Source organism: Gigantopelta aegis, chromosome 4, assembly GCF_016097555.1.
Source record: "Gigantopelta aegis isolate Gae_Host chromosome 4, Gae_host_genome, whole genome shotgun sequence".
NCBI lineage: Eukaryota > Metazoa > Mollusca > Gastropoda > Neomphalida > Peltospiridae > Gigantopelta > Gigantopelta aegis.
In genome coordinates this window covers 91,799,755-91,814,570 of record NC_054702.1, presented here as the reverse complement: position 1 = coordinate 91,814,570, position 14,816 = coordinate 91,799,755, and the positions used below count along the sequence as shown (strand labels likewise).

Genomic DNA, 14,816 nt, shown 5'->3' with positions numbered 1-14,816 from the left:
TTTATTTTACCTTTTCGAAGGTCACTTTCTTGTAGGATGATTTATCATATATTTATAAGTAGTATTTTATTGATTTTCACCCATGCTAAAGCAATTCTACAAAACAAAACAAGTTACAAAAATACTGTAAGTCATGAAATATTAACATGCATGATGTAGCAAATGTAATAACGGCATTCAAAACCGTACGACTTCCAAGCTTTCAAAATTTCATATGTATCTACAGAGTACTTTAAATGCCCTTGCTAACTTTTGATGTCGTCTATTGTTTATTAGTGTTTTCTGAATTTCAAGTTTGTAACACTTCATGATTTACAACACTGGGTAACCAGAGAAATATAATATACTACTTGCATAGCTGAGTCAAGCACATCCATTTGTAGTCATAACAACATATGTACAAAATATCCTCCAGACGCATGCATGTATGTTCACTAAAGATCTTAAATATAACATCTTACAAACAAATATGCACATTATCTTGAATCAGTTGTATCCTTGGCAGTTTCACTAAACAGAAAAGTAAGTACTAGTAGAACACCTCTGATAATAAAATGGGGGAATGGATTGAAAATACAATGTTTCATGCCTATAAAACAATTCGTTGCAGTGGGTACGTGTGTTGTTTGGGTTAAAAAAATAGAAAAAAACGTTCATTGCCTGGTTTGCATATCACTTATAATAAATGCAAAGTCAAACCTTTATTCCATTATAGTAGATAGCAGATTGTTCATGCTGACAGTTTACTCAATGTGAAAGTTAAAGTTTGTTTTGTTTAATAATACTACTAGAGCACATTGATTTATTAATCATCGACTATTGGACGTCAAACATTTGGTAATTTTGACATATAGTCTTAGAGATCAAACATGTTTACATTAGTAGCAAGGAATCTTTTATATGCATTATCTCACAGACAGGATAGCACATATCACAGCCTTTGACATACCAGTCGTGGTGCACTTCCTGGAACAAGAAATGGCCTAATGGGTCCACCGACGGGTATCAATCCCAAACCGACCGTGCATCAAGTGAGAGGTTTACCACTGGGCTACATCCTGCCCTCTCCATTATAAAGGCAAACCTTTATTCCATTATAGTTGATATCAGACTGTTCACACTGGCAGTTTATATCAATGTGAAACCGATCCAGTTTTTTTTATAGCAGTATACCTCTCCATTATAAAGGCAAACCTTTATTCTATTATAGTTGATATCAGACTGTTCACACTGGCAGTTTATATCAATGTGAAACCGATCCAGGTTTTTTTTATAGCAGTATACCTCTTCACACAACAGAGCTCTTGTAACGGTGTTGGGTTTCCCCATTGCCATTAACACATTTTCATATTCGAAACTCGAAAAAAGATAATTAGAGGTTTTTTTGCATGGTAAATTCATAAAGTGGAATGTTCACTGACAGCTTAATTGAGAAGATAATTGTCCAAATCTGCTGTACTAATTGTACGGGAAACATGGACAACCATATTGGAAAGAGTTGGAAAGCTTACAACAAAACATATTGATGAATATTTTAGACAAGTTTGATTCTGAATCGTCTTTTTTTATAATGTGTGTTGTAGGTATCACAGAAGTAAAATTATAACTATAACATAGAAACCTTTTTCGAAAGGGACATGGAGGGCCATCATTTTAACTACAGATGTAATAAAGATTCTTAAATAATGATAAATCAAATGAAATAAAGTGCTGTGTATAGGAATCCACTTGATACCGACTCCAAACCCTGAATGAGTGCTCCGCAAGGCTCAATGGGTAGGTGTAAACCACTTGCACCGACCAGTGATCCATAACTGGTTCAACAAAAGCCATGGTTTGTGCTATCCTGCCTGTGGGAAGCGCACATAAAAGATCCCTTCCTGCCTGTTGTAAAAGAGTAGCCTATGTGGCGACAGCGGGTTTCCTCTAAAAAAAAAGGTGTCAGAATGACCATATGTTTGACGTCCAATAGCCGATGATAAGATAAAAAAATCAATGTGCTCTAGTGGCGTCGTTAAATAAAACAAACTACTTTTTTTTCTCAATCAAGTACAGCAGTATACACATAATTATATTACCTACAAAAATACATCATTTTAACTATAAAATATATCTATTTAAAAAATTGTACCAACAAACATTTGTTAAATGACTACTCCTCTATCTTCAGCACAACTAGGCTAATGATCCATTGATTAGGAGGTAGACTGGTTTTAACATTCTTTGTGTTGTTTACATGTTTTTTATTTACTATATTCATTTCTGATAGTGTTTTAGTATTTTACTTGATATCTCTTTCACACATAGACATATTTAAGACATTTGAAGTTAATGTAAAAATGCTTAGTGATTCATTTGGAACCCTATATTGCTGTTTGGTAGTAATACAAATATGAATAAATATTGTTATCCAGATTCAGGCAATTTCATTTAATTCACACAAAAATAGCCCCACCCCCTTAGAAATATGGGAGCCTGTATGCCTATGATCCCAAGTAATGATGATGCAATAAACAACAATCCTAATCTATTGGCAGATCCATATGGGTCACAAGAGTCCCATATATCAAAGGCCATACAGTCCCGTTTGTAGGAAGTGCATATAAAAGATCCCTTGCTGCTAATGGGAAAATGAAGCAGATTTTTTTCAGAAGACTATATGGGAAAATTACCAAATGTTTGACATCCGATAGGTAATGTTTAATTAACCAAGGTGCTGAAGTGATGTCATTAAACAGAGAAAAAAAGACTTAAACTTGTACTGGAGAGTAAAGCAAGCACCCACCAACTTTAAAGCCCACGGCTCAAACACTATACCACAAAGAGTTGTTGATTAATGTTTTTAATATCCAATCACGTTTTTATCCTTAACAATTATGTAAAATTACCAGAGGCAAAAGACTTGCAGTAAGTACTGTCAAAACATTACATATGTCAACATTATTAAAAATACATATCTAATACAAGAGATTGTTCAAAATAAAATAACAAAACATTTATACAAATGTTAAGATAATATCTAGAATTATATTCATAAAAAAATGGTATATATTGTATATAATTATATAACAAATATATACAATTCAATATTGGGATACAACACCCTTCTTTTTTCATGAATTTAAAAAATATTTATCAAAGGCATACTAACTGCTTTCAAAGATATACCTGCATTTAAAATGGAAAGGAAGTTTAATCAGAGGTTATTTTCACATTAATTCACCATCAATGGAATTTACAATTACATGTACATGTATAAGCAAAACATAAAGATGCACAAATGATTCGTTATCCATCTCCATATTATAGGATATGGCAATTAACCAACTGTCATGTCTACATGATCAAACTATTTTCACTTGTTATTCAGGCTCACCTTGAATTAAATTACATCTAACACATTTTAAATAAAAATGGACAGATGCAGATTGAATGGACGGACTATACACACCCCCATTACCCCTTTGTTTTTAAAACAGAACTTAACACTTTAGCAAACAAGATGCATGACACATTTTAAACATCATAATTATGTACTTTAAAATACCAGAAGTTAAATTTAAGAAAATGACTCTGGTGTCTTATGAACAATAATGGCCCACAGGTTAAATATTGATACAATACCCCTGACCCAATCCAATACAAAACTCATAATTCTGATATTCATTCAGCCATATAAAGAAAAATAATGAAATTTACTGGATAGGAAATATGTTTTTATAAATTAGAAATATAAATGTGATTACATACAAAAAATATATCCACACAAAACAAAAAATGCATAACGTAAGACTAGACTGGGGTGTTTTTTTAGAAGACTGGCAAGTAAGAGATAAGAACTACTGTGGAAATATTAAGTAATGTAGCAGTGAAAACAACATTGACACATTCTGTGTAAATGAACACACCAATATTTGTATTTAATACAACAGCAAATGTGTTTAGCTGTTCATTCCCCAAGAGGTGATACTTTACATTTCATCATTTTACAAAGTACACCATCAAAGTTAGGAGGAAAGGAATCAACTGTCACTATAGGTTATTTTAAATGAATAAATAAATAATTATAAAGTTACGTAATTTTAATACCTAATAATTTTATTGTATTTTTTTTATATTAAGATTGAAGTTTAAAAAAACCCAATTTTATATTAAGAAAATAATAATGATCACTCTCTTACCCATAATGGGCAAAAATGAAATAAAACAAGTAAGTAATGATAATATTAAATGGCTGCATAGCCAAATTGATGAAATGTACTATGAATATCATATACTAATATAATAGAATGTTTCCAGAAAAAATATATACTTAAACGGTTTTGAACTTCACAGAATGAGCAAAATATGGATAGACACACTAATCTTTGGCATAAATCAACCTGTAATAAAACAGGTTAGTGAACTGATTGTGGATTTCTCAAATCAACCTGGTATTTTTCAGGTACTGAATAAGAGTCTTGTGAATGAACTGATACTGTCCCAGTGTCTGGACCATAAACATTCGTTGTTGTCGAATCCCAGCAAGAGCTTTAGGCAGATCAACACTCTGGAAAACAACAACATTAGCATTAAATACAGGTTTTTTTTAACACCACCACTATAGCATATTGATTTATTAACCATCGGCTATTGGATGCCAAACATTTGGTAATTCTGACAGTCTTAGAGAGGAAACCTGCTACATTTTTCTATTTGTAGCAAGGGATCTTTTATGTGCACCATCCCACAGACAGGATGACACATACCCAGGCATCGAAAATAAGCATTGTGTCTGGTAACCCATTTACAGGTTACCACAAAATATAGCCTGGTAACCTATAGGTTACCACATTGGGATGAGAAATGAAATCTGGAAGTAAATTTATCTAGTGGGTGCTGCTTAAAAGCGGATTGCCGAAATTGCTTGCAATTGCACAAGTGCATACAAAAGGTGCAATTTCGTCCGAGAAAACGAAATGTGAAAGTCTGGCATGCATTGCCTGGTTTAAGTTTGGAAATGAAACTACATGGAAATTTTTTTCGAGAACGAAACACTGTTCTCGACTTTTCTAAACATGTGGTAACCTCCCAGTAACCTGAACTACCGTTCTCGACTTATTTCGATGCCTGCATACCACAGCCTTTGATATACCAGTCATGATGCATTGGTTGAAACTAGAAATAGCCTAATGGGCCCACTGAAAAAATTAAGCACAATAAATTACCCAAACACTGCTAATGTGCAGGCCTCAAATTTGGCAAATTAAAGGGCAACACTATCTGGCTTGGACAGATAGAGATTTTTGAGAACATTATGGCCAGGAAGGCAGGGCAATAAAGTAAATTTCAACAAATATCTTAATATAACACAACAGCACCGATTAAAACTAAATCAGTGTGAAAAGTTTCATATTTTGTATGACAACCAATTAAACAAGCGAAATAAGGCATGGCCAGTTTGATCGTAAGTCTGTTTAATTTCAAGAGCATTGGATCATATGATTAAGGCATTATGGCTATTTACCAAATGGTCACCGTTAAATTTGAGCCCTGAATATGGTTATTATTTGTATGCTTTATGTATGAATTAAGAGCATAAAAATGTGGCATACTTACATGATTGTGTTCCAAACACCACTTCATAACCATTGTCAAGATAACGACCCCTGTGCGGCCCACCCCAGCACTGCAGTGTACAACAACAGGAGCCTTCTTCCCACTGCCTTCTTCACTTTCCGCTAGTCTACGCACAGACTCCACCTCGTCCAAAAATCCTGAACATTTTACACTTTATTAAAACAGAGCTTATGCATTGTTTATAAAATGAGATGTACATGAACTACTGACAAATGGTCTCCATTAACAATTACATACTTTGTCTATATGGTTTTGCAAAATAATGCTCCCATTACATTACCGTATATGACCGGAAATTAGCCCATGTCTTTGAATAGCCCCCCTCCGTTTTGATAGCATTTAAGAAATTAGGCCCTCATTCGTAAATAAGCCCACCCTCAACTTCGTCACCTTATAAATAACACGAAAATTCAAGTTTGTTCAAAGTTCATTTAAAAGGTCATACCTCCTGCAGATAATTAAACACAAATGTAACACAAAATTTTACCACCAGTGAGATTTAGATTCAGTGTGTAACATTGTTTTAAATTTCATGCCTGCAGTATTTCTTTTAAGTACCCAAGCCCAAGTCTGAACTAAAACCAATGTCTATTTTTACCACCACACTGAGTCTGCTGTTAATGCTAATTTAGGCAAATACCTTATTCTGATTCGCTAGGAACAATGACCTAGATTGACAAGTCTTTGTATAGCTAGCTGATCATTTTTTCATTTCAACTTATTTTTGTGCTTATATCCAATTAAGGTTCAAGCACGCTGTCCTGGGCACACACCTCAGCTATCTGGGCTGTCTGTCCAGGACAGTGGGTTAGTTGTTAGTTGGTTAGAGGTTAGTGAGAGAGAAGAGGGTGTAGTGGCCTTACACCTACCCACTGAGCCCATAAGAACTCGCTCTGGGTGGGAGCCGGTACCGGGCTGCGAACCCTGTACCTACCAGCCTGTAGTCAGATGGCTTAACCACTGCGCCACCGAGGCCGGTTGCTAGCTGATCAGTGTAAGATTTTTTGTGCACTACAACAGCTTGCTCTGAATGTACACGTTAACCTTTTTGGCATTGGCATTGGCATTGGTGTAAGATTGTAGTCTGTGTCACAAACGTGTGTATATGCTACGGAGTTTGTTGTTAATTGTTTTAATTTAATTGTTTTAAGTCTTCTCAGCATTAAATTTTGGATGTAAATAAACAGCACTGGTAAGTAATTGTAACACAGAAGGTGTGTTTCTGATAATTAAGATAACAGTAAAAAAAAATAAAAAAATTAATAAACAATTATTATTATTATTATTATTATTTATTAATAACAAATGGAACACTAATTAATAAATGTGCTACTGAATGTTTTTTGTTTTCTTTCTGGTTCATTTAATTATTATTATGAATTTTTTTTTTTTAGTGCTGTCTGGTGCACCTAAGCATTCAAATACCATTTTCTATGTGAAAACTGAAATACTTAATAAAATGTCTCTCTCACCAATGGAGCAGTGCATAATTTGAGAACACTACAGATTGTTTTATGTCTGTAGTAAATAAACATTTTAAAATTGTCCATAAATGTAGACACCCCCTTGTATCCAAAATGATTTGCATGTCTGGTGATTCGGTGCAGAAGACGTGGATAGGTGACCCCGCTATATATAGACCTCCCATGACCTCACTTTGTATTCCATAAATGCTACACTAAGAGAGGGGGGGGGGAGTTCTTGAATTAGGATTTGTAGTTACTATTTGTAGTAGTAACTCGAATCGTAACTAGGGAACCCCCAATTAATGACCTTTTTAGATATTACAAGCTGTGAGAGCATCATACTGTTCCATTTCATTACTACAAATCAAAAGCTTTTGGAACAATCAAATCACATTAGAGTTCTGTCTTTGTTTGCACATACCATACTGGCCTCGGTGGCGTCATGGTTTGGCCATTGGTCTACAGGCTGGTAGGTAATGGGTTCGGATCCCAGTCGAGGCATGGGATTTTTAACCCAGATACCGACTCCAAACCCTGAGTGAGTGTTCCGCAAGGCTCAATGAGCAGGTGTAAACCACTTGCACCGACCAGTGATCCATAACTGGTTCAAGAAAGGCCATGGTTTGTGCTATCCTGGCTGTGGGAAGTGCAAATAAAAGATCCCTTGCTGCTAATCGGAAAGAGTAGCCCATGTAGTGACGACAGCGAGTTTCTTCTCAAAATCTGTGTGGTCCTTAACCATATGTCTGATGCCATATAACCGTAAATAAAATGTGTTGAGTGCGTCGTTAAATAAAACATTTCTTTCTTTCTTTTTTCTGTTTGCACATTTACAAATATGTCAAAATGTTTGGTTCCATAAAATCTGATATTACCCACAATGTAGTCAATAATTGTTTTATTACATAATGTCATCAATAAGTTTAGTGGATTAATATTTTCCTTATTTCAGTGGAAATATGTGCTTAGAACATCTTTCCACACTTCAGTTCAAGTTGGTGTCTGCTTAACACAATTCACTAAATTTACTACATTCTATAATTACCAGGTTAGAGTGTTCGTGTGAAGTAAAAACATGACAGAAACAATTTCGTACCAAGAAAGCCATAAACGTCTTCTGGACATCCATGGTCTGGCCAGTCCGTGTACTGGAGATGCCATATTACTCGCTCCTTGTTCTGGGGAATATAGCGCACGATGATTCGACTTGTAACGTAGCACAGTGAATTATCAGTGAATTCCAGGAAAATCTCAAACTACGAAACAAAACAGAAAAAATAAACACGTATGAAAATATGTAAGCACTAATTTGTCAAGCACCATGGTTATATATTTTTTAAAAGACCCTAAATGAATATGATAAATGGACATTAATTTGAAATTGATGAAATGACCACAACAATTTATAATAATAAAGTATGTCATCTAACAACTTTATGTTAGTTTTACAATTAATGAAATCTCAATAAATACAATTTTTTAATTTGAGTACACATTATGTCTTACTATTTTCATTTACCTTTTTTGTTTTAGTGGGGTGAGGCCATTAACAAACTCAAACAAATAAAGCAATGTTTCAAACAGCTGGATTTTGTTTATACTTTATGTACAATTAAATAATTAAAGAAATTATAACACAATAACATTCAGATGGCTTGATGGCAAATATCTGTTACCTTTCAGTGAGGTCATAATACATTAAAACCTAACAAATAAACTTATACTTACATCTCCGAAACACTCTTTTGTACCTGCTTCTGAAGGCCAGTATGGATAGCACTTTTTCTTGCCTTCTTCCTATAAACAATAAACAGTTCAATAAATAATGAATTACAAGCATCATCACGTACAATTAAGATTAACAAACTGCAAAATTATTCTCATTTGTTCTCCTACTGGATGAGAAAAAAAACCTGAATTCATATTACATAATAATATAGTTGACCTTACTGTACTGTTTATTATCAAATTAAAAACCTGAATTCATATTACATAATAATATAGTTGACCTTACTGTACTGTTTATTATCAAATAAAAAACCTGAATTCATATTACATAATAATATAGTTGACCTTACTGTACTGTTTATTATCAAATTAAAAACCTGAATTCATATTACATAATAATATAGTTGACCTTACTGTACTGTTTATTATCAAATTACAACACAAATGATATAGTATATTAAACCTTAAAAATGCCACTTTTAAAAGGGGAACAATATTTCACTCTTTAAAATGTTTTTTTATTATTATTATTTAAAATTCTTTATGAACTGTTATGCTGCTAACCTGGAAAGCTGTCAACATAGCAATGACATCTACTTCTTGTTCCCAGATCATCTGCCAGAAGTCAACCACTGTGTTCTCTAATGGCGCCTGTGTAGCGATGAACCACCATTCACTGTTTTCAGCAGACAACTGAAACAAACAGTGGGCATTGTATAATCAGTAATGTCTTAACTTTGTGTGGTACATTTTTATTTCTTAATACATATTTTAATCTTCAGGTCTAATACATATATAACACTAATAAATGTGGCAACTCATTAAAAAGAAAAAAAAGGTTTACCAATCATGTAGAAAAATTAAAGTTTTATACAATTAATATATCAGTTAAACACATGATTGATTCATCAAGGAGTCCCAGAAATTTTATTTGCTTTATTCCTCAAATCAAACCCTCAATAATCTGTTTCTACAATGAATGATCTAAAGCGTAAATTAAAACCCAAATTACTTGTAGATGGTGGGAACTATTATACTCATTTACTTCTAAACATCATTAATTTAATTTGATCTTTTCCAGAAAATATTTTTTTAATTTGAAAAGAACAAAGAAATCAAGACTGAAAAAAACCCATAAAAAAAACCCTGCATCTCAATGAAAATCACATTAACAAGATTCTACCTTGACATGGGAAGCATTAATATAGCCTGTAGAGTTATCCTTCTTGGGGGTTAGCTTCACCCTGCTACTGTCATACGGCAATATATCTTTGAAGCGGTTTCTTGACTCATTGGCAGACATTTTAGCAACACTGCAATCCAGATTTGGGGCTCGTTTAGGTACCTCTTCAAACTCCACAAATACTTGGCCTTCAGAAATTTTACTTTCCAATATTTTTCTCTGAAATTAGCAATATTTTATATAACAATTAAATAGTACAATAAGGAAAGAACATTATTATTAGCATACAATAAAGTAACAGTAAAAAACCAATCATGTTACAGCAACTGTAGTGTTTAGTTTGACTGCATCTTTGATATCAATCTTTTGTGGATCTACATTCTGTTATACAGTGAATCATAATTATTAATAAAAAAATCAGTTTAATATAGCAGAATTAACTAGTGGACCAGTGTCCTTGTGTGGTTTATGATTAACAGAACAAATTATGTAATACTGATTAAAGATGATCACATTAACAAGATAAACCTATTTACAGAGTTGTCCGTTCAATGTCTACCATTAGAATGTGCAATGTTAGAACAATTAAGTTACAGTTGATGACATAGCACTAGAAAAAGCATACTGACCATGAATATGCATAGAATATCAGCAAAAAGACATAGCACTAGAGAAAACATACTGGCCATGAATATGCAGGGGACAATATTTCAAAATCTGAGGGAACCGGAAGTCGGTTCACGTGGTTTTTACCTAGGTAACCAATTGTTTGGTTACGTGAATGATATTCGCGAAACCTGTGGGTTACCTGACAGGTTACCTCAAAATTACATTGAAATTATATTTTAAATACATAGTTTTTAGCTGAAACAAAGTTAAAACAAATACAAAAGAAAACATTAAAAAAAAAAAAAATGTCTTTAATGCTTGCTAAAGTGAACAATATTATAAAAGAACTGAATATCAGCCCCAGTACTGAAACAACATACAGGGGCGTAGCCAGAAATTTTCTTAGCCCGAGCGGCAATCTGAGCCTTTTCGGAGGCATTTTTTTTTTTTTTTTGTAATCTTTTTTCGAGTCAATTTTAAGAGGATATTTTATAGAACAATTACAGACAGCCTCGACCTATTCCCGGATTTTGTTTTTGCATTACGCACAGGTGTACTGTGCGTAATGGGTGCTACGCCTTTGAAATATATACATAATCATTTGGAGGGATTCCTTTTTGCGTTTTGCGTTGGCTATGCTACTTTCACTTTATCAATGGTACTTCTATACTACAGTGACGTTACAAATGTTGTTGTTTTTTAAAGCTCATTATGCAATGTTAGTATTTTTCAATTTTTTCCTATTTATGTTAAAACTGTTTTTAACATATGCAAAATTATAGCCAATCCAATATTATATCTACATATATACCTTTAAGATATGAAAAAACAGTAGATAATTTAGCCGTCCCTAGCGGTCTGAGCACATTTCTTTAAAACTTTTTTAAAAGTTTAGACTAGTCGCAAGTTACAACTGTTGCAATATAATGTTGTTTACTGGTTTGCTGCGCATCAAGTATCTAAAATTCAGCCTAAAACATTTGTCGGAATACTAGTACTAGTAGTAGTATGTCTGGATGAATAAACTTCCTGTAATCGTGAAGTTTGCAAGTTTTAATTTCTGAACGTTTACTGGTACTGACATAACCAATTTGCAGTTCGCGTAAATTTAATTTTGCGTAACCGACATGCGGTTCACGTGAAATATTGTGCCCTGAATATGCATAGAATATCAGCAAAAAGAAGTACGGTACATGTTACAAGACTGCGAAATTGCACTCACCGGCTCACCCGAAACGGTAAAAAAACATACCGGGCGAATCAATATCAAAACTCACTAGCCCATTGGAAGACTCACAATTTAAAGTAAAACTGTGCTGAAGTATAGTTTGTTTTATATATGGTAAATGAAAGTTGTCATAAGATTTGAGGAAAAATATCGGGCTAGTGATAATATCTGCGGGCTAGTGGATTTTTGTATTTACTAGCCCGGCTGGCTATAAAAAAAAAAGAGTCTAATTCCACAGATCTGATGTAACACACACACACACATAATAAGCACTCACCCGTTCATCTTTTGGGGCCCTGCTTTCATCATTCATTAAAGCGAGAACCATTGGTCTGGACAGTGAAAGGCCGTTCATCGCAGCCATCTTGAGTGGACCTATATTCCGACGAACCGTTGCATCCTGCACCATCAGCAAAATAAAGTATTTTATTATTTTATTTAATCATTCTTCATGCAGCAATTTTTTCACTGTTATTCTTACTGAAAATATTTTGAATGCATTGGGAAAAAATATAGAATAAAACCCATCTAATTCCCAAGTGGATCAGTGCTAGTGATCATCAAGTGATGTCTAAAATACAGTAATGGTCAAATGACATACTAAAATCTAATTATATTACAGCATAGAAGTGAAAGGTTATAATACTCCCATCATATGCAGTCATGTGGGATAGAAAAAGTACACCAGAGGTGGTGAAAATTTCGACCTGGGACTTTTTTATTTAACCATTTTATCATAAATAAACTACACTATTGTATTTGCCGTGTTTGCTTCATGTGTTAAATAAAATTAAACACTACAAATTCACAAGATAGCTTTTAAAATGAAGGTTTTAATACCAAATATTAATTTAAAACTGTGTCTAATGACCTCACGTCACCACCTCGTATTAATATGATGTCATATATTACCAACGACATCATGTTAAACGCAAGCGCGTGATATCCAATGTAAGATAGACATTTCTTACATAGCTTTCTTTCATGGGATAGTTCTGTTCCATATACCTGAAGATGAGAGAAAGCTTTAAACTTTTACAGATTCTTTTCTTACTTTTCTAGTGCATTATCAAACATTGGTATTGGTAGGATTAGATGGTAGGCCTACATATGGTTTCGAATACTCTCATATCTCAATTCTCACATTTTTGTTGCTTGGTTTAGTCTAACACACAGGCATCTGTACATGATAAAGCCTCTAAAAGTGTAGGGCCAGTTCTGTCACTCACCAAAAGTTAATTTTAAACAAAACAGGCAAATTTTATTTTAATTTGCCGAAATAATTTCATGTTATAACGGATACATTGTTGGAAAATAATGATGGGTTTCTGCCTTTCTTTAACTTTAATAGATAATTTGGATAAAATGTTAGCATACGCAGAGTTAGCCCTGAAAGTGTAGAAGAGAAACCCGACTCACATCAACTGATGCAGCATCACTGTCAGAGCCATCTTGTGAGTCATGGATTGAGTCGGTCGAGTCGATGGAATCCATCAGCTGATGACCAACAGCACTTGGATCCACACTGACCTTGGAAACATCCAGACACTGAATACTCCCAGAATCACTGCCAGACTTAATGGAAATCTGGTCCGACCCAATTATTGCACTTGCTGGCTGATAAAGCTTAACATCAGGCTCCGGACTCTGGGGAACATACGCTGGTGGAGGTTTCATTACTCCAACTGGTACAACAGTATTTAGATCAAGAGAAGCAGAATCGGACGGTTTGGATGTCTTGGAAACTGCATTACTTTGAGCTGTCTGTTCGTCAACTTTTGAGAGACCTGAATCTGTCGTGGTTTTTGAGTCTGTAACATCTAAGCCTGTGGTTAACTGAACATTTGTCTTTCTTTTGCTACTATTCAAAAAACTAGATCTTGCTATCATCATTCTACGAAAACTCTCTCTCAGTGTTGCAACTTCTTTCAATTTAGACGGAGGTGGTGCCTCCTTTGGTGTGACAAGATGAATTTGAATTTTTGATCGCTCAGATCCACTTCTTTGCTCGAGTCTCTCCGTTTCATTTTCAGACTCGGAGTCCGTTTCCTTAGCATGAAACGTTGCATAAGAGTTCTCACTGGACGTGTCATCTCTGTCCTGTTCAGACGGGATGTTTTCAATCTGCTTAACACTCGGCACGGCTTCAGACAGGTCTTCTATGCTCTTGTCAAGCCGTGACTGCGCGGCCAGACTGTTAGGCATCATCGGCTGAGCCAGCAGGTCTGGAGTTTCGCTGGCCGAACATCCTCCCGTCTGGACAGCCAAGTCGGGCGTGCTGCTGCTGGTTCGAGGGTAAGGAGGAGGAGGACGGTACTGATAGGTCAGAGATTCGGTTATGATGTTGTCAGACGAGAACTGTTCTGGAAGGTTGGGAGTGTTCAGCTCGGGGGAACTGTATGTGGGATGGACTGCCAGGTTGCTAGCTCTTTCCCCAGACCTGTAGCCATAATAGTTATGTCCTTCGTGAAACACATTTGCATAGATAGAATGGCTGTAGTTTCTGATGGCAGATGCATTGACATACTGAGTCTCACTGGGATAGTCAGATACTTGCTCCACCTGTCTGATTTCTGGCTGACTATAGGCGCCACCATCAGCATGAGTGTAAATCTGAGATTCGCTCAAATTTTGTGGATTTTCATTCGAAATGGGTTGCTGAGCAGTTCGCATCTTCATCAGTGACTCGTAATCAGGGCTAGGCCTGTAAGCTGGCAGCATGGCCAATCGACTGGCGTACTGAGGATCAGTCTGGGCACTTGGAATGGTTGGCTGTTGTACTCGGTACATTCCTCCATTGATCATCACCTCTCCATCTATATTCTGTTGCTGTATGTCTGGAACCTGGTCCAAACTTTGCTGAGAGTGCCGGTAATAATCTTCTGTTGCAATGGTCTGCTGTGCATCTTGAAATACAGTAAAGAAAACAACAAAGATTACTACTTGTAATTAATATAAAATACTGACTCTCTTGAAAAACAAA

General features: G+C 34.9%; 1 protein-coding gene across 1 annotated transcript in view; it reads right to left on the bottom strand.

Annotated features, from left to right (window-relative positions):
* Nucleotides 1-2,026: 2,026 nt before the first annotated feature.
* Nucleotides 2,027-14,816, bottom strand: part of LOC121371415 (tyrosine-protein phosphatase non-receptor type 21-like) — a 41,816-nt gene continuing 29,026 nt past the window's right edge. Inside the window, exons 13-20 of the mRNA XM_041497289.1 lie at nt 13,253-14,739; nt 12,111-12,233; nt 9,997-10,215; nt 9,378-9,506; nt 8,814-8,882; nt 8,182-8,341; nt 5,599-5,756; nt 2,027-4,549 (exon numbers count right to left, since the gene is read on the bottom strand). Coding sequence (XP_041353223.1) covers nt 4,421-4,549; nt 5,599-5,756; nt 8,182-8,341; nt 8,814-8,882; nt 9,378-9,506; nt 9,997-10,215; nt 12,111-12,233; nt 13,253-14,739 — 2,474 coding nt within the window. The 3' untranslated portion in view covers nt 2,027-4,420. The remainder of the gene's footprint in view (nt 4,550-5,598; nt 5,757-8,181; nt 8,342-8,813; nt 8,883-9,377; nt 9,507-9,996; nt 10,216-12,110; nt 12,234-13,252; nt 14,740-14,816) is intronic.